Source organism: Capra hircus, chromosome 10 (genome assembly GCF_001704415.2).
Source record: "Capra hircus breed San Clemente chromosome 10, ASM170441v1, whole genome shotgun sequence".
Classification (NCBI taxonomy): domain Eukaryota; kingdom Metazoa; phylum Chordata; class Mammalia; order Artiodactyla; family Bovidae; genus Capra; species Capra hircus.
The window spans coordinates 86,959,259-86,979,429 of record NC_030817.1 but is presented as its reverse complement, the minus strand read 5'-3'; the positions used below and the strand labels follow the sequence as shown (position 1 = coordinate 86,979,429).

At 42.5% G+C, this 20,171-nt stretch overlaps 1 protein-coding gene across 1 annotated transcript in view; it reads left to right on the top strand.

Annotated features, from left to right (window-relative positions):
• IQCH (IQ motif containing H) overlaps nucleotides 1-20,171 on the top strand; it is a 145,464-nt gene that overhangs the window by 112,725 nt on the left and 12,568 nt on the right. The window contains exons 11-12 of the mRNA XM_018053786.1: nucleotides 3,869-4,039; nucleotides 15,185-15,307. Coding sequence (XP_017909275.1) covers nucleotides 3,869-4,039; nucleotides 15,185-15,307 — 294 coding nt within the window. The remainder of the gene's footprint in view (nucleotides 1-3,868; nucleotides 4,040-15,184; nucleotides 15,308-20,171) is intronic.

Genomic DNA, 20,171 nt, shown 5'->3' with positions numbered 1-20,171 from the left:
AGCCACCTCCTAAACATTTAAAAATATATCTACTTCTCTCCATCCCAGTCACAGTGCATTTTTACAGTGCTGTGTACATCATCTCACATCTAAAGCATGTTGGGAGTATCCAGTGTCGAGAGAGAGAGTTCTAAAAGTAACAGCAAAATCCAAGATCAAAATAGGACCAAATAAGATATGTGTGAAATCCTGGGGCTGGCACAGAGTTGATGCTCAATGAATATTTTCTGCCTTTAAATCTGAAGCCAGCTTCTAGAGCCCCACTTAAACCCAGTCGCTGAAAGGCTGTGGAGGAGTTCACAGTGAAACTTCAGAGGTGCTGCTGTGCCCTGCTGGGAGCCAGCCTGCCCCAGACACTGGGCGCTCTCAGAAGACAAAGACTCAGCAGCTTCCCCTAAAGGCCTGACAGTCTAGAGGGGGAAATTGGAACCCCTGTCCGCAAAACAAAGATGCCTCAGGCGGTGTCTTCAATAGAAAAACCAGATGGAGAACAGAACAATTATGTGAGCAATTCAGGCAAGCCTGCTGTTGAAAAGGCTTGAAGAAATTTGTTCTGTTTCCTTTGTGAACCAAGGGGTTAGGGAAGCCTGGAGTAGCAAAATTACATTGGGTCTACAAAAAGTTCAGAGTTCTGGCCAGTGCTCTATAATCTTAGGCAAACCATTAAGCCACTTTTTGATCTTAGCATCCTCATGGGTCAAGTAGAGTTAGGGTAAAACCAACCTTGTTCACACCTAACCACAGACTGGATTGAGTTGTGAGGTTGAACCCAATGCTTATGAATGGGGAAAATAGCTATTAAATAAGGCAATCTAATAGCTGCATAGAAAACTGAAAATGTGTCTCCTAAAATTCTACTCCTCTTAAAGGAAACATTTAGTATTCATCAATAACGTCTGTATTGAACTTTATAATATGTAAGGGAATTTTATATGCATTTATTCTATTTTGCTTTCAGAATCTCTTGTGGCATGTATTATCATTTGTGCCTTTTACACGTAAAGATACTGAGACGGAGAGAGTTTAAATAACTGTTTCAAGTTTGCACTGTTTGCGAGGGCCAGATTCGGGCTCTCCGACTCTGATTCTTGTTCCTCTACTCTGTTCTGCTTCCCACTAAAATCCTTATCACCAAAACATTAATATTATTAACGTTTATTATATGTAATTCCTTTGGTCAAGGACTCTGCAATATCAATATAAGCTCTGGAAAAAAATTGCCCGACATGTAAGAACAGGAAGTTCACTTTCTCATATTAAGGAAAAGTAGCTGTCCCCATCTGATTTGCATTTTATGCCATACAGCAGGAAATATTTAAGTTGACAAATAGGATATTTACAACCGCAACAGATACTTGGCAGTTAGTTTTTAACAATTGTTGCAAATGTGATTTATTTGCTATTATAAAAGGGCATTACTGTGAGAATATGACTGCTGAAATTAGCTTCAGTTTAGCAAGGGGCCTTGACAGCCTGACCTCTTAATATCCTTATAATGATGCCATTTACATTCAATGCTTACTCAAGTCACTCACTGCTAGATCTGTTTGAGAGGCGTCCACTCTAGGGCAGACGTATTATGTATTTCAACATACCAAGTTGGTGTGTGAGGCACATGTAGGCCTTCTAAGGGGAAAAACTATTTAATCAAGTCTTCACAAAAATGTGTTAGTTTCCAATTTCCTACAGTGAAAATGCATTACTGCTAATTACAGCATACTCCAGAAACACAATACTTCATGTTTTCTCCACAAGACATTTCCATGGCACGGAGATATTAAACAAAAACATGTTTGATCCTCCGTGCTTTAGCTTTGAGTATGACTGGGAAACTGGTCCAGGGTAAGGATGGACTGGGTCAGGATTGATGCCATCTCCTCCAGCAGCGAAGGGGCAGAGGGTGGACTTAGTGCCAGGCAGAACTGTATTCAAACCCCAATACCACCACTCCATAGACACAGTTACCTCTCTGAACCTATGTTTCTTTATCAGTGACATGGAGCTGTTATGTTTAAGGTTATTATAAAAATCCGAGATGTCTGTGAAGCCCCTGGCACACTGGAGGTATTTGATACATAGAGACTGGCCATGCATGTGTGACTTGTCAGAGCTTAGAGGTTACTTTCTCCATGATACAGCCCTGGCATCACTAGCCAAACCCGATCTGTCCACTCCTTCTGCTTTGGTGGTGCTTGGTTCCATCCCTCAAGTATTCATTGTGTTATAATTAATTGAACATGATTCTGTCTTCCCCTTCTTGGTGTAGGATCCATGCCTCTGCTTTTTACACTTAGATGACTAGCACAGTAATATGCCTTGAGCACTGACCTGAGGAGGATTCTGGATTCAGTGTAGGGTGGGGGAGTGACAAGAGAAATTAAGGCTGGTCTGCCACAGGAGAAGGTAGCACATGACCCACTTTGCCAACAGCAGTTTAGCACATAGTAGATGCTCAGTAAGTGTCTGTCGAGGGAGTTACTGGACATTAATCAAGCATCTAATAACTTAGAGTAACTTATTGCTTACATGTATCTGTCTCTCAAAGCATTTTAATTTCTATTGTGTCATAATATCCTTCTAGGACTTCCCAGGTGGCACAGTGGTAAAGAATCCACCTGTTAATGCAGGAAACACTGGGGTTCGATCCCTGGGTCGGGAAGATCCCCTGGAGTAAGAAATGGCAACCTGCTCCAGTATTCTTGCCTGGGAAGTTCCATGGACAGAGAAGCCCAGTGTGCTGCAGTCCCTGTGATCACAAAGAGTTGGACACAATTGAACAACTGAGCATGCATGCACACACACATCCCTCTAATAACCCTGGTATTCAGCTATGGTGACTGCTATCATGGTTTCCTGGCATAGGGTAGGTGAAATTACTTTCTTGTACTCCTAAGGTGAAAATAGTGGTAGAGCTAAGGCTTATCGGCCAACCCTAAGCTTCCCTTAAGAATCATATTGCAACATGTGGAATCTAGGAAAATAGTACTGATGAAATTATTTGCAGGGAAGAAATGGAGATGCAGACATAGAGAGCTTGTGGACATAGCAGGGCAGGAGAGGGAAGGATGAATTAAGAAAGCAGCATTGACGTATGTACAGTATCTTGTGTAAAATAAATAGCTAGTGGGAAGCTGCTGCTTTATAGAGAACCCAGCCTAGAGAGCTGGGATGGGAGCGAGGAGGGAGGCGTAAGAAGGAGGGGAGAAATAATTATAGCTGATTTGCATCATTGTACTGCAGAAACACCAACACAACATTGTAAAGCAATTATCCTCCAATTTAACAACAACAACAAAAAAACTAAATTTAAACTTTCCACAATAAAAAAGTTATTTTCCCGCCAAAAAAAAAGAAGAATCATATTGCAATTCCCAGAGAAGCCAGCACTGCTTTTTCTGAAGCCAGGGCAAACTGCCCTTTTCTAACATTTACTCACCCTTTGCCTTCTCTGTCTGCTCCCCTGAAACTCCCCATCCTCTGGAGTTCCCATCCAACTTCATTTCTCAGTTGAAAGCCTTGCACTGGTCACTTTAGAAATGGCCAACCACAGGCAGAAAAATCAAAGGGTACAGGAGACTTTCAGAAGCAGGACTCTCCATCAGATTATCTTGGCCAGGTGTTTCCAGCTGTGTAAACGCCCCACAAGAACCTTGAATCTTCTGACAAGAATCGGATTGAAGGCTATATCCTTCTGTTGAACAAAGGAGAAACATGAGCAAGAGCATCTTAAGTCACGTATTCACTGGCATAGTCGGGTCTGGTGTGGTTCAGGGTGGTTCAGGGTGGTTCAGGTCGGTTATGGATGGTAGGGGCCTTCTCTCCTGCTGGCAGTTCGTATCCTCACTTCTGTGGTTCCTGTTCTACTCAGGTGTGGGCAACAGGCCTCAATCTCTCGTACAGTGACCAGCTAGCCCTGACTCAGCTCACCTTATACTTGACCAATGGCCACCTGGATTGCAGTTTGAGCACCCTCGAAGTGCCCCGCTTTGCTCCCAAGAAAGACAAGAAAATGAACAACCTAAATGTTCAGAAAGTGCCGGTAAGTGACCGATGATGCATGCTAATTCTCACTGCCATTTACTGAGCTCTGGTTGTGTGCCAAGCTCCATGGGTCCAGAGGGAAGGAAGAATTTCAGGCAAATCTTTGAAACTCCCAAAATGGGCTTCTGGCACAGGAATGTAGGAGAGGGGAGGCAGCATTCTGTAGGGACCGGGAATGTCAGAGCCGGGAGAAGCACCACGTGGGAGGGCGGAAGAGCCCGGGGCTTTCCAGGGCTGGGTGTCTGGGTGGTCCCCTCTGTTCTCTCCTCAGCTCACTTCCCAGGACAAGTATGTCCATATCCGTGGCTGCAGTCACCAGAAGCTTCCAACCAAACCTGTATTTTTCTAGCCCAAATCTCTTCTTTGAGCCTCCAACTCCTCACTTCCATATTCAACAGAATGTTGGAGAGGCTTCAGGCTCAAACTACCCACAGTTGCACTCGTGGTCTCTCCTTCCTTATACTTCCTCTTGGTGAGTTGGGCCAGAAGCTGATCAGTCACCCTATGTCCCAGCATCCAGTCAGCAAGCAGCTCAAGTTGATGCCTGCTGCTAAAATGCCTCAACTCTGACCCTTCCTCTCCCCGTCAAAGATACAGCCTTCATTTCAGCTTTCAGGGTCTCACACTAGTGTTAGAATAGCTTCTCACTAAGATTCCCTGCCTCCTCTTAAGGTAGTCAAGGCAGTCAAGGCGAATCTGAGCATGTTACTCCCCTACTTATGATTCTGAAATGACTCCTGTCATTTTTGGGAAAATCCCAACTTCTCAGCTTGGTTGATGAGGCCCCTCATGATCCATGGCCCAGTCTCCCATCTCATCACTAGCCTATCTCTACGGGGCTGGAGGCAGTAGTTCTGGCACTGGTTAAGGTTTACCAACCTCAGGACTCTGGGTAACAAAGGGTAAACCTCTATGGGGACAGTGGGCTAGGTTGGTCCTGGGGAAGGAGTGCAAAGGTCAAGAGGACCAGATGGCCCTTCCTATAGGTGGGATATGCGAGCAGATTGGGGCTTAAGCCACAGCTGCTCTGACAATGCCAGAGGGTTTCTTCTGCCTCCTCTCACAATAGTGAGCTTTGTGCCCTTTTTGCAAATGAAGCTCTACTTGAGATGTGAATATGTCAAGCAGATAAAAGAGGAATGCCAGTGGTTAATAGAACCCCCACACCAGTTCCCTAGAGATATTATTTCAGAGCAGTATCTGCTGCCTCTCTCTTGAGTCTCTTTGGATCCAAGAGACACCTCTGGGTTTAGAGAACCCTTTTTTGACTCTGCCAAGGATCCCTATATCAACTTCCTTAGCAGGAGCTCAGCATAGACTTAGAAGGGTAGCCTGAAAAGGGTGCCAGATGTCTTGGGGGGCTCAAGCAGCAGACTCCTCCTCCTCCTCAATTCACTTGTCCTGTGAGATACCCTTGTTCATGCGAATCCCTTAGATCTCTTTGCTTATTAAGACGAGAAGCAGAATTGGACTAGGGATGAGAAACAGACCTAGGACCTTGCTAGGGATATCCCAGGTTTGGTCCCACCTGTTCCCTTGTCCTCACCAAAGGGACCTTTACAAGACTCTAAGTTCAGTGCCAGAGGGAGGGACAGCAGTAGAATTTGATACCTTCTGGCTTAGCAAACCTAACTCCATGCCACTTTCCAAAGGAAGCTGGAAGCTGAGTTAGTATTCAATGCAAGACTTCCAAAGACAATTCGCTGCATTTAAATATGTTGCTCCAGAAATCTGCAAGCAGAGGCTTCACTTGGAATTAGAAGCACTTTCCCATCTTCCCTGTCTTGCCTATAGATTTCAATCCTAGCTAAAGGCAACATACAGGAATTCTTCTGTGATCAAGAGTCTTAGACACTTTTAGGAATTGTCTGCACTCAAGAGGGAAGCATTATGATCTTCAGTAAATCAAACGTCTCTACAATCACTGAAGAAGAGCTATGCAGATTTACTGAGGGAGGGACAAACTGAAGTACTTTTGGTTGTAGAAAGATAAATGGAGGTTCTCACCCTGGTGCCACTGTGCACGTGTGTATACACGTGCTCCTGTGCATATGTGAACATGTGATGGGAAAGTTTTAAAGGAAGCATGCACACGTGCACATGGTGCAATTTACAGCCAAAGTGAAGCTCCTGAACAAGTGTGAACAGACTGTGATGCCGTCAAGTTTACAATCAGTCAGCTGACAAACCCCTCTGAAGACAAGAAAAGGAAACACACAGATAGAACCTAGCAATAATGAGGGCGTGTTCAGAATGAGTGCCTATAAGAGATTTCCAGTTTGGGCCTATTCCTAAAGGATAATATGCTGTGCAGGGGGAAAGCAAAAACTTTTCTGAACTCTAAGAAGAGCTATTGTCCCCTTAGTAGAAACAGGTAGCAAATCACTCTCATTTAGACCCGTTTAGACTGAGGAGCCTGATAGGCTGCAGTCCATGGGGTCACTAAGAGTTGGACACGACTGAGTGACTTCACTTTCACTTTTCACTTTCATGCATTGGAGAAGGAAATGGCAACCCACTCCAGTGTTCTTGCCTGGAGAATCCCAGGGACAGAGGAGCCTGGTGGGCTGCCGTCTATGGGGTCACACAGATTCAGACATGACTGAAGCGACTTAGCAGCAGCAGCAGCAGACCACGCGCACGGACTTCTGGTCCAGTGTCCTCCACAAATAACCACTTGAAGGTGGAAACAGGATCAGATGAGTCCCAGACATGTGTGTTTTGAAAATGAAAAGGAGTCACCTAACGGCTTTTTAACTTTTAATTAACATTCTGTCAGAGTGGACATAAATTGTTATCCTTTTCTACCCGTTTTTACTGTTCTTCTCTCTCGATGGACCCTCCACACCATAGCTGGTGAGGTGGCCAAAAGGGATCATCTCTGGAAACATCTTAAAACAACCCCAGTCATTTATAAGCATTTTAACAGCACATGATCTGTAATGAATGATTAAGTAAAACCTTTTGTGTTAAATTATGATGTTAATAATGATTCTGTCTCCTGTAATTTATTATGAATTCTCCAACGCTTCGGGTTTGATTTTGATAGAATGCAACAACAGCGGAGTTTATGTGATGACTTTATTTTTAGAATTCCTTCTTTGAAGGCACACATTTCCCCACTACTGCTGCTACTGTAATTATGTACAAAACCAATCACTCATTAGAGTTAGGATACATTATCTTCTAGACAGATGAGGCTAAATAAGCAACACATTAATAATTCAGAGAGCAGTTCATTATGCATGTGGATGCCTGCTTCATAACTGAAATAAGAACCTCATCAGCCTCTGCCAACCCTTAAACAATAGTTCTGTGTTATTGCCACCACATTCAAGTTTACGCTTGTTAAACTGCTACTTGGATTATTTTATCAAACATTCATTTATTTGTGGTCCCTTACTGCCGAGAACAGATTTTGGAAGCTCCTTTTTTAAGTTAATGATTTGAGCAATGGGTGTTATTAATTCTCAGAATATTATAAACATGATTAATTTTCAGGCAGAGATTTATTACATAAGGATTTCAACTATGTCAACTGAAATGCATCACTGTCAAAACAAGTATCATGGCGAAAATAGAATATGCTCCACACTTCAAGTGCTGGTGCTCAGAACTAAATCAATTTAAATTGTGGTTGAAACAAAATTATATTCTCCAGTGAAAAGGAGTATTTCAAGCTTCCTTTATTTAGCTTGAAGCGTTCTTGTTAGATTGTGATTTAGAAAGGTAGTTTAATAAAACTAGACTTCTACCAGTAATATTTTGCCTTCTATTTTTTTCCCCCTTGTTTTCCTAGAAAAGGCTAATCTCTGAAATTCCCACACACTCCAAACGTGGCCAGTGGGAATTTGGAGAGAACAGGACTGCACTGGAAGTCAGGGGCCATGAATTCTGATCCTTTCTCGGGCCTCAGTTTCCTGTTTTGCAAAATAGGGATGGCCTAAATGACCCCTAGAATCTCCTGAGGCATTTACTTTTTATGGGGCTTGTATGTAGAGTAGGACTCTGTTTCAAGCCTGACTTAGGCACCCTCATGTACAGTGAGACCTGTGGATAGGGAATTTGTCCTGTAAGGAGACACAGGAAGGGCCCATCCCCACGGCCTTCCATTGAAAGGTCTTTTTCTTGAAGAATCTTTTAGAAAGGTGTAACACTGTTGTAACAAGGTCACAATGTAAGTCCTCACCAGCCACACTTTAGCTATCAGTCAAAACTTTCAGCCAGAATCAACTGGAAGTAAGTTCACCTACTTTGTGCCAAGCATTCTGCTAAGCACAGGGGATATAAGGATAACTAGCAAAGAGCTCTAAGTTTTGCAAAGGACCAAGATAGGCCAGCGTAGAACTATAATGCATATAATAACATGATAATAATATCCAAAATATACTGAGCCTTTACTCCTCACCACATACTTTAACCAAATGCTTTACATGAATCTTTATACAACATAATATATGAGGCAGGTGCTATTATGATGCTCATTTTTAGCTAGGAAGACTGAGATAAGAAATGTTAAGCAACTTGTGGAAAGTCACTCAACAAGCAAGTGTGGAAGCCAGAATTATGCCCAGGCTTGTGTGTCTGACCATTGTGCTACCCAACCTGCCTTATGTTGGCTGAGAGTCAATGATTCAACCCCAGAGTACAGCTTCAGCTCATCCCTGAAGAAATCTCTGGGTGAAGCCATGGAAAAAGTCTTCTTCCAAAAGAGGCTTCATCTCCCTGTGTGAGGAGGTTATTTGCAGACATATTACCATTATCCATGGGCTCCTAATCTGCTCTGAGCTACTAGGCCAGGACTCAGTGAGCCCTGAATGGTCCAGATGGTTGTGGAGGAGTCTTCTGATGCAATAAAACCCATTTAGATTATGACTCCCTTGGTAAACCTAAATGGATTTTACAGCATTAGAAGCAAGTTGGTTAAAAATGATGCTTTATATTTGTTATAATTTGTATAATGCTTTACACTTTAAATAGATGTGAGCTTATTTAACCACTAAGACCATTAAGGTATGACCTAAATCAAATCCCTTACTACTATACAGCAGAAGTGACAAATAGATTCAAAGGATTAGATCCGATAGACAGAATGCCTGAAGAACTATGGACGGAGGTTCGTGACATTGTATAGGAGGCAATGATCAAAATCATCCCCAAGAAGAAGAAATGCAAACAGGCGCAATGGTTATCTGAAGAGGCCTTACAAATAGCTGAGAAAAGGAGATACGCTAAAGGCAAAGGAGAAAAGGAAAGATGTACCCATCTGAATGCAGAGTTCCAAAGAATAGCAAGGAGAGATAAGAAAGCCTTCCTCAGTGATCAGTGCAAATAAACAGAGGAAAACAACAGAATGGGAAAGACTAGAGATCTCTTCAAGAAAATTGGAGATACCAAGGGAACATTTTGTGCAAAGACAAGCATAATAAAGGACAGAAATGGTATGGACCTAACAGAAGCAGAAGATGTTAAGAAAAGGTGGCAAGAATACACAGAAGAATTATACAAACAAGATCTTAATGACCCAAATAACCATGATGGTGTGATTACTCACCTAGAGCTAGACATATTGGAGTCTGAAATCAAGTGGGCCTTAGGAAGCATCACTACAAACAAAGCTAATGGAGATGATGGAATTCCAGCTGAGCTATTTCAAGTCCTAAAAGATGATGTGTGAAAGTGCCACACTCAATATGCTAGCAAATTTGGGAAACAGCCATGACCACAGTCCTGGAAAAGGTCAGTTTTTATTACAATCCCAAAGAAAGGCAATGCCAAAGAATGTTCCAACTACTGAACAATTGCACTCATCTCACACACTATCAAAGTAATACTCAAATTTTTCAAGTGAGGCTTCAACAGTACATAAACCATGAAATTTCAGATGTTCAGGCTGGATTTAGAAAAGGCAGAGGAGTCAGAGATCAAATTGCCAATATCTGTTGGATCATAGAAAAAATAGGAGAATTCCAGAAAAACATCTATTTCTGCTTTATTGACTATGCCAAAACTTTTGACTGTGTGGATCACAACAAACTATGGAAAATTCTTACACAGATGGGAATACCAGACCACCTTACCTGCCTCCTGAGAAATCTGTATGCAGGTCAGGGAGCAACAGTTAGAATGGTACATGGAACAAATTCTTACACAGATGGGAATACCAGACCACCTTACCTGCCTCTTGAGAAATCTGTATGCAGGTCAAGAAGCAACAGTTAGAATGGTACATAGAATGGTTCCAAATTGGGAAAGGCTGTATTTTGTCACCTTATGCAGAGTACATCATACGAAATGCCAGGATGGATGAAGCACAAGCTGGAATCAAGATTGCCAGGAGAAATATCAATAACCTCAGATATGCAGATGACACCACCCTAATGGCAGAAAGCATAGAGGAACTGAAGAGCCTCTTGATGAAAGTGAAAGAGTGAAAAAGCTGGCTTAAAACAACAGTCAAAAAACGAAGATCATGGCATCTGGTTCCATCACTTCATGGCAAGTAGATAGGGAAACAATGGAAACAGTGACGGACTTTCTTTTCTTGGGCTCCAAAATCACTGCAGATGGCGACTGCAGCCATGAAATTAAAAGACACTTGTTCCTTGAAAGAAAAGCTATGACCAATCTGGACAGCATATTAGAAAAAAAGAGACATTACTTTGCCGACAAGGGTCCATCTAGTCAAAGCTATGGTTTTTCCAGTAGTCATGTATAGATGTGAGAGTTGGACCATAAAGAAAGCTGAGCACTGAAGAATTGATGCTTTTCAACTGTGGTGTTGGAGAATACTCTTGAGAGTCCCTTGGACTGCAAGGAGATCCCGTCAATCCTAAAGGAAATCAGTCCTGAATATGTATTGGAAGGACTGATGCAGAAGTTGAAAGTCCAATACTTTGGCCACCTGATGCGAAGAATTAACTCATTGGAAAAGACCCTGATGCTGGGAAAGATTGAAGGCAGGAGGAGAAGGGGACCACAGAGTGGGATGTTTGAATGGCATCACCGACTTGATGGGCATGAGTTTAATAAGCAACCTCCGGGAATTGGTGATGGACAGGGATGCCTGGCGTGCTGCAGTCCATGGGGTCACAAAGAGTCTGATGCAACTGAGCAACTTAACTGAGCTTATTTGATCCCCATGATAACCCCAAGAATAATTAAGACATGGGCTATCATACTCCTTTTATAGATTAAAGGAAAGTAAGGCTAAAGGTAAAGGTAAGTGAGCTGCCCAAGATCGTGAAGTTAAGTAAGTAGAAAAGCCCAGGTTTTCTGATTGAAGTCCCTTTCTGATGAAAAGATTTTCTGGTTGGTTGTTTAATTTCAAATATTTTATCTTATTTGTGAAATAATTTAGCTTAACAAATATTAATAAGAGCTAGCTTGTTTTTGAGTGCTTACTCTGTGCCAGACACTGTTCTGAGGTCTTTATGAACTCATCTAATCCTCGAGACAACACTGTCATCTACGCTGTCAGTCTGAATTAAAGACAACCCTACATCATTGGCTGTTTTTGCCTATAGAGACTGCAGACTTGGTTAAGTCTTTTTAAATACAGGTTTATCATGTATGTTCATCTTTATTTGCATTATTATAACACATTTATTAAGCACTTAAGCTAGGAATTTCACGAAGCATCCAGGATACAGGGACATTTGGCAAAGTCCCTGTCCTTGAAGAGTTGAAAAGAAATATAAAATAGCACACACACAAAGGAAAACCATGAGGTCTCATTTAAATGCCTTTTGAGTGATAGTCCCTTAACCTGCCGCTGGGGTTCTTAGGAGAAACAATTGTGGACAGGTGGGGACAGAACACTTTGCTCAGAACATAGAACTTGGTCTGGCCTTACAGACTAAGACAGTCACCATGTGACAAGGAGAGGGAGATCCTCTGCAGTGGAAAGGACAGTAGCTGAAGAGAGACTGGTCTATTATGAACCAGCTGGACTGGGACAGAGATTATGGGAGGCAGGGAGTGGGAAAAGTGATTGAGAAAGTTGGGGAGTCTTGAAGGCTAGAAGGAGACACTGAAGAGTTCAGAGCATTGACCAATCTGAGTTTGGAAAACATTAAATTATAGTCGTAATGCTCAATATCCCAGGCACCAGTTGAGGAAGGAACAGCCTGGAAAATTACATTTGCTATAGGTCTACAATGCCCCCAGGCCCTTCAAAGAAACAGCAACAATTAACAGTAGCTACTGTGTATCAAGTACTAGGTGTTTGTTTAATCATCAAAGTCAGAGAAGTTAAATGACATATCCAGGATCATACATTCAGTAAGTGGCCTGCTCAAGTTTTGATCTTTGGTCATTCTGATTCTGTTTAACCTCTCCACTACCGAATTCTGCTTGTACCTGCACCTCCCTAGTAAGCTGCAATGGTCTGGACTAGGATGGGGATGGTCATGGAAAAGAAGACATTACTTGGAGACATATATCAAACATCCTGGTTTTTCTTTCTAATTCCATATGAATCACAAGCTCAGGTCTGGGAGGAGGGGAATTGCAGTCTGTCTCCATAGAGTGGAAGAAGCCTCAGGATGGTTGCTGTCCGGTAATACTGAACAGTGAGCTCTTCTGCTTCACTTTGGAGCCAAGACGCGCACTGAGCTGGATCCTGGTATCAGATGCCTGCCCGTCTCTCTCCCTCACTGACTGGTGCCTGATCTTGGGTTTGCTAGTTTATATACTATAGCAGCATAAGACAAGTTTAGAAGACAAAAATAACCTCAGAATTATCTTGTGAATTCATGGTAATTACCACGCAATTACATGCTCAGTAACCACAATGGAATTTCAGAGTATTTACAGCTCACTTCCACACACAAAAGCTCAGGCTTCTGGGCCTTTGCTGTGAAGGCCTGAGCATGGCATAGCCTGGCATGGCAGGGTGAGCAGGCATGGTTGTCATGCTCCCCCAGACTGATTGCATAGCTGAGCCAGAGCTTCTCTTAGCCAGTTCTTGTTACCCTCCAATTATCTCTGCCAGAGCTACATTGTCCTCCAAAAGATGTCCTCTAGGGGCGAGGCCTGGGATGACTGTCCTGAGCTTTCATTTTCTAGAGCATGTGTGACTGTCCCCTGTTTTGTGAATCAATCTCTGTTTCTGCCCCAAAGCTCTCAGTGACTGTAAGTCCCCTGAATTACATCCTTTGAAGTACCTCTTCAGTCTGAGAGAAGTGCAGTCCACTTTATTTCATGTATCTATTCTTTGAAGAAATACTGAACACTAGCATCATGTCCAGCCTGGGGATTCAGAAGCCAAACAGTGCCTGCCCTCAGAAAACTCCCTGTCATGAAACAGCGCCAGCCAGGAGAACAACTCATAATAGGTTAGGGAGATAACAAAGTACGGTTGTGAGACAATAGATGGTCAAATAGATTTTCCTTTGTAAAAGTAGAATTCCCAGTGGCTCCAAGTGGGGACATACCAGTGGGGGTGCACAGATCGATGCATTAGCCTGTGGGAGCCTAACATTTTTGTAGGTGTGGACCCTGCTTGTGTGTGGGCTTAATTACTACTACGGATAACGTGACCATCAGATACGCTATGTAAATGTTGAAGGAAAAGACACAGTATGTGGGGGACGTATGTCACAAAAGATGAACATGAAATCTGTGTGTGTGTCTGTGTGTGAGATGTGGGGGAAAGGATGTTTATTTTCTGCTGGGTACTCACTCAGTCAGCCGCAGTTCCCTGCATTAGCTCAGAGGCAAACAGGGGGCCTGGAGTTTCACAAAAGATAGTGTGTCAGGTCGTTAGGATCCTTGCAACCAGCTGTGAACCAGCAGTGAGCCAGCAGCACCCCTTTTCCTTCTCCTATTTCAAGTCACTGCATGCAATCAGGCAGTTGCCCAGCACCTGAGGGTCCCCAAAGTTCAAAATCTGGGCCATGTGTAGCCGCTTTTATGCCGTAAGGTTGGCCACGGCTCTATGAGCAGTTTTCCATATTTCCATTTACCCAAGGACAAAGAGATAATTGTCAAAGGCAAATATCACATTTCATGAAGGACATGCTACGAAACTATCAGGAATCAATACTTTCTTTTGTGCATATTAAATTTCCAATATTTTAGGAGATACTGTAGTTGAAATACTTTGGACCTACTATAACCAGTCTCTTTGGGATAGCTCTCATTCATAGGCAAGCAAGATAAAGAATAGCAATTTCCCAAACAAAGAAAGCAGTTGGAATTAAAGCTCTAGCATTGGTCCCTTCAAGGAGGTGAAGTACACTTAATTATTTGTTGCTGAAGAGCACAGTATGGAAAGGCAGAAGGAATCTTTACAGCAAGAAATCTAGTGAAAACTATTTTAGCCAGGGGACCACGGTTGGCGTCATACTGATAAGTCATGCTGATATGAGGTGATGAAAGTAGCAGTTTACCTCTCTCTCCAAAACAAACAACCCTCATCTAACCATGAAAAAAAATCAGGCACACCTCAACTGAGGGATATCCTACAAAATACCTGATCAGTACCCCTCAAAACCGTCAGGTGAGACTGAGAAACTGTCACAGGAGACATGACAAACATAAGGTGGAGGGGATCCTGGAACAGAAAATGGGAACTAGGGGAAAACTAACTGTATCCAAATAAAGTATGGGCTTAACAGTAACGCGGCGATTTGGTTCCTTAGTCATGACAAACATCACGTACGTGTACCGCATCAATGTGCCGTGTCAAAAGCAGGGGAACTGGGTGTGGGTGATACAGGAATTCTCTGTATAATCTTTGCAACTTTTCTCTTAATCCACAATTATTCTGAGATTAACATTTTATTTAGGGTTTCCCTGGTGGTCAAGTGGTTAGGAATTCACCCGCCAATATAGGGGACATGGGTTCAATCCCTGGTCTGGGAACATCCCACGTGCCGCGGAGCAGCTAAGCCCATGGGCCACAGCTACTGAAGCTTATGAGCCCTAGAGCCCGTGCTCCACAGCAAGAGAGGCCAGTGCAATAAGAAGCCCATGCACTGCAATGAAGAGTAGCCCCTGCCCACTGCAACTAGAGAAAGCCTGCCCAGAGCAACAAAAAGCCAGCACAGCCCCCAAAAAAGTAAAGAAATTTAAAAAAAATTAAGTTTATATGTTTTGTAAAGCGTTTGACATTCAGCTGTGGCTTTTTTTTTTCCAGTCACAGGCAACCAGTCGCTATGCGGTGATGAGCACCCAGCTGAGGCATGACAGTCTCGCTCTGGTTTTCCACTATGTTTTTCTCCAAATGTGTAAGGCTCATGGCATCGGCTATAATATTGAGGTATGAAGGATGACAGTTGGCCAAGATTGGACCAAATGTAGGCCTGTGGGTGATTTAGGCAGCTAATAATTTGGTACCCCTTCAAACAGATGTTCTTTAAACATTGGTTTGACATGTATTTAGAGGAAAGCTGAGTGCTGCTTGGGGACGAGCAGAAAGGCAATTCCCCAGAGGGTAGCACTTGGTCCTGGGAAGTTGATATCTGTCCCCAAACTCATACACCCCATGTTAGTAAAGTAGAAGCCCTGTAGCTCACCAGACTTAGGAGTCATTTAGGGGGACCCTCTCTTCATTTTGAAGCATGTCTTGACTTTCTGACCCCACCCAAAGCTGTTTACCTATGAATATCCTCCTAGTCTGGTTGGGCTGCCGTAACAAAACACCATATACAAGGTGGTTTAAAGGGCTTCCCTTGTGGCTCAGCTGGTAAAGAATCTGCCTGCAATGTCAGAGACCTGGGTTCAATCCCTGGGTTAGGAAGATCCCCTGGAGAAGGGAAAGGCTACCTACTCCAGTATTCTGGCTTGGAGAGTTCCAGGGACTGTATAGTCCATGGGGTCTCAAAGACTTGGACACGACTAAGTAACTTTCACTTCATTTAAATAACGTAAATTTATTTCTCACAGTTCTGGGGGCTGGGTAATCCAAGGTGAAGTTCCAGTTAATTCAGTTCCCAGTGAGGACCCTTCCTGACTTAACAAAGTAACTGCCTCTTTGCTGTGCCCTAACATGGTGAAGAGAGAGCAATCTCTGGTGTCTCTGTAACCCCTCCTAGAAGGACACAAGTTCTATCCAAATGGGTCTTCACCCTTATGGCCTCAATAACCTTAACCATTTCCCTAAAGTCCCTGTTTCCAATACATTCACATAGTGTATTAAGGCTTAAACATATGAATTGGGGTGTGGGGGAGTGGTACACAATTCAATTCATAGTGTCCTTCTACATACATATTGTAGTTTCTTTCCAGGAGGAGTTCTGATAGAAAACAGTTTCCCCCATTTTTAGTTTATTTCCAGTGATACTGATGGCCAGCTGAAGAGTCAACTGTAGTTTTCAGCCTCAGAGTTTATTAGACTTCCATATGCCAGAAGGTGACTAAATCTAACTCTAGCTTTATCTGAATCAACTTATTTTATTTGCTTCTAAAATATCAAAGCAGAACAAGCTCTGTGAGTGGGCATAATCGGCAGAGAAGTTCTCCTGTTGAAAAGAAAACATACTCCATAACTTTACAATTCCCAAAATTATTATTAGAGATTTATTTCTTCAGCTGAAGGCTTTGTACTTGATTGAAGTTCTAGTACCCCTGAGAAAAGTAAAGCACCAAATTTTTTAAGTTATTTACACCTTCGTGGCTCTGAGTTGATCAGATTCATTTCTAAGAACAAATTTCAGTACAGGAAACAGGCTGCTATGGCCCGGGAGAACAGTGGATGGTACAGAGGAAGGGGGTCCACTGAGGGTGAGAAGAATGGAGAAAGGGCAGAGAAGCACAGAAGACACAATGGGCGTAGCCTCCAGGTCTCCGGTGCTAAACAATCTATAAAGGATGAAAGATGAAATGGAAGAAAAAGAGAAATACAGACTGAAGGTGATGGAGTGATGGAACAATATGAAGAAGAAAAAGATAACAGGAGAAAATCTGGAGGATAAAATCCAGAGACTGGAACATTCTATAAAAATAAGGTGTGTGTGTTAGTTGCTCAGTCGTGTCTGAATCTTTGTGACCTCATGGACTGTAGCCAGGCTGTCTCGTTCATGGAATTTTCCAGGCAAGAATACTGGACTGGGTTGCCATTTCCTTCTACAGGAGATCTTCCCAACCCAGGGATCAAACCTGGGTCTCCCACATTGCAGGCAGACTCTTTACCATCTGAGCCACCAGGGAAGCTTCATAAAAATAAGGTAGGAGGAGATAAACAGAAAGAAAAAGAACAAATAATAGATAAAGCTAAAGAAGAGATGAGAAATTGAGTCATGAAACTCTGAGGCAAGAAGGAGACATGTGACTACTTGGAATATTCGCAAATTCTCTAGCAATGACCTTACTCTGTTTTTCCTTTGAAGGATTCACATCTTTTCAGACCCTCGGATCCATCCCTGGTCAGAAGTCTCTACTTGTTCTCTCCATTGCATTTTCTTGGAGAGGTATTTAAACAAGTACCTACTATATGCTGGCACAGAGCTAAGCACTATTACATTATTATCTGTTTAATTTTCTGTAAGAAGTTGCTATTACTGCCATATTACAGTGAGAAATTTGTGCTTAAAGAGTTTAAGCACTTTCCCTCGCCACACAGCCAAGCATTTTATGGAATGCCTTAATCCACAATTGTCCATGAAGTCAAATATGATTCTTTTTCTTACATCAGAATACCTCCTATGCACCTTTTTCTCTCTAAAGACTGTTTCTCACTAACTATGTTTCTAAAACATTATTTTTAATCTGTTCCAAGAATTCTGAGATCCATTTCAAATAAAATATTCCACCTAGGTATTCCTTATGTATTCTTCATTTGAAGAAGCACAGACTTCTCCATAACCCCCTCAACTGTCTCTGACAAAGGAAAAAAAAAAAAGATATGTATAACAATGAACTTCCTTAAAATTGTATTGCCTCCTTGGGTTTTTCTGAGTCTATAAAGAAGATCACTTACCCTAATTCCAGAATTACATGTGCTATCTCCTTTCCATGTGTGGGTGCTCAGTTGCTCAGCTGTGTCTGACTCTTTGTGTCCCCATGGACTATAACCTGCTAGCCTCCTTTGTCCCTGGGATTTTCCAGGCAAGAATATTGGAGTGGGTTGCCATTTCCTCCTCCAGGGTATATCCCCAACGGAGGGACTGAACCCACATCTCCTGCATTGGCAGGCAGATTCTTTACCATTGAGCCACCTGGGAAGCCGTTTCCACTCTTGATCAAATTTAATGTGGCAAGAAGAATATTAATAACACATCAATGTCATTGCTACCAAAAGAAGAATCCTCAAAAGTCCTTATTCTCAACATTATGTTTTTCTTGCCATTATCATCATCAAATTTCACATGTTGTTTTTGGTCCAAAATCTCAGGGGTGAAAAGGGGAAATGAGATCACCCTATGAGTTTATTTTTCCTTGCTGAATATTGGAAGGAAGCATTGCTGAGTTTGTAACCAACTCGGTAGGTCTCATTCCTGGTATTTCTGTAATGCTACAAAATACCCCCACTGATTTCCTAATGAAATGAACTTGTAATGAAAGCCATATGGAGAAAAGTGTCACGTTTACTGCCTGCGACAGTGTGGTGGGCTGGTCTCACACATATATAGGCAATGTGCCATGGTCCTAAATGGCTCCACAGCCACTAGCAATCACTTCCTCAGGCCAACGGATTGTCGTGGTGGCTGATCAAAATATTCTGACTCTCCTCCTTTCACGCACATAACAGAATTATACCTCCTCCACCCTCTGCTAGTGAAATATGAATGGAGGTGATGTATGTCTCTCTGTGCCTTTAAGAGCCATTCCATGAGTCACCATGTTCTTTTTCCTGCCTTGGAAATCCTGGAAGCACACTGAAATGGAGCCTCCTTCAGCTCTGATGTACCAACGGGGACCAGAGATCCATGCTGACCCACGTGGGAAATGAAGTATGAGCAAAAACCAACTTTTTTGTTACACAAACTAGTAATTGTTTTGTTTTTTTTTTAACTACTGAAGCATAACTTAGCCTACTTGATTGATTCAGAAATTAGTATCAAGAAAAGGATGCACCCCAAAAAGAAAAGAAGTATTATTACTTCACCATGTAGTCAGTACAAAAAGTAATAAGATATTTTCCATTTGTATACCAAGTCAGGGATTGAACCTGAGTCTCCTGCATTGCAGGCATATTCTGTACTGTCTGAGCCACCAGGGAAGCCCAAAAAAAGGGCACGTTGCCTTGGGGAAACAAACCCCGTCTCCCATTTGACAGGCGGGGATATTCCCCACTATTCTAAAGGCGGGGTGGGGGGGGGGAGCTTCCCTGGCAGCTCAGAGGTTAAAGCATCTGCCTGCAACGCAGGAGTCCTGGAGAGCGTGAAAGCTGCAGTAAACTCAATTATGATCACTCATATTTCAAGTTCTCAGTAGCCCCATGTGTCTAGTGGCTACCATGCTGGACAGCACAGTAAAGGATGCAAGACAAGATCATCTAGTCAATAGTTCTTAGCCATTAGAATGACTGCCCATTAGAATGGCCTGAGTGAGATTTAAAAAGTACAGATGTTCAGGCAAGTTTGGGAGTAAGGAGAGGCAAGTGAGGCACTTACCCAAAGGACCTCAGTAATAAAGATAAATTTAATAATGTAATGCAAAATGTTAAAATCAAAATTAATTCAAGAAATCCATGATGAACAAAATATCAGTATTTCAAAGAAAAATATACTGATGTTTTTCCTTTGCCTTGGGCTCTAGTATGGCTTAGTGTGTCACTGTACCCAGGGCCCAGACCAATAAAATCAGTACTTTTAGAGGTAGGGTCCAGGCATTAAATTTTTAAAGCACTCAGATGATTCTAATATGCAGCCAGCATTGACCACCATTCTAGTCCATTGTCTATTCTAATACCTAGATTTCCTGATAAAATGGAGAGTCAATGGGGAGTTGCAGTTCTGGTATGTGGTATCTTTTAATAAATCCTCCAAATGTAGTTTTTTGGTTTTTTTTTTTTTTCTGTTTTCCTAGTGATGAGAAGTCCACAGCTTCACGGGACAGCCATTTCCACTATTGGACAACTCCAGCATTAGCTTTTGTTTATTTGAGAAAAGAATGTTAAAAGATAGTTTTCCAAAAAGGATAGTCACGCCTCTCATACAGATACAAAACTACACACATGATAA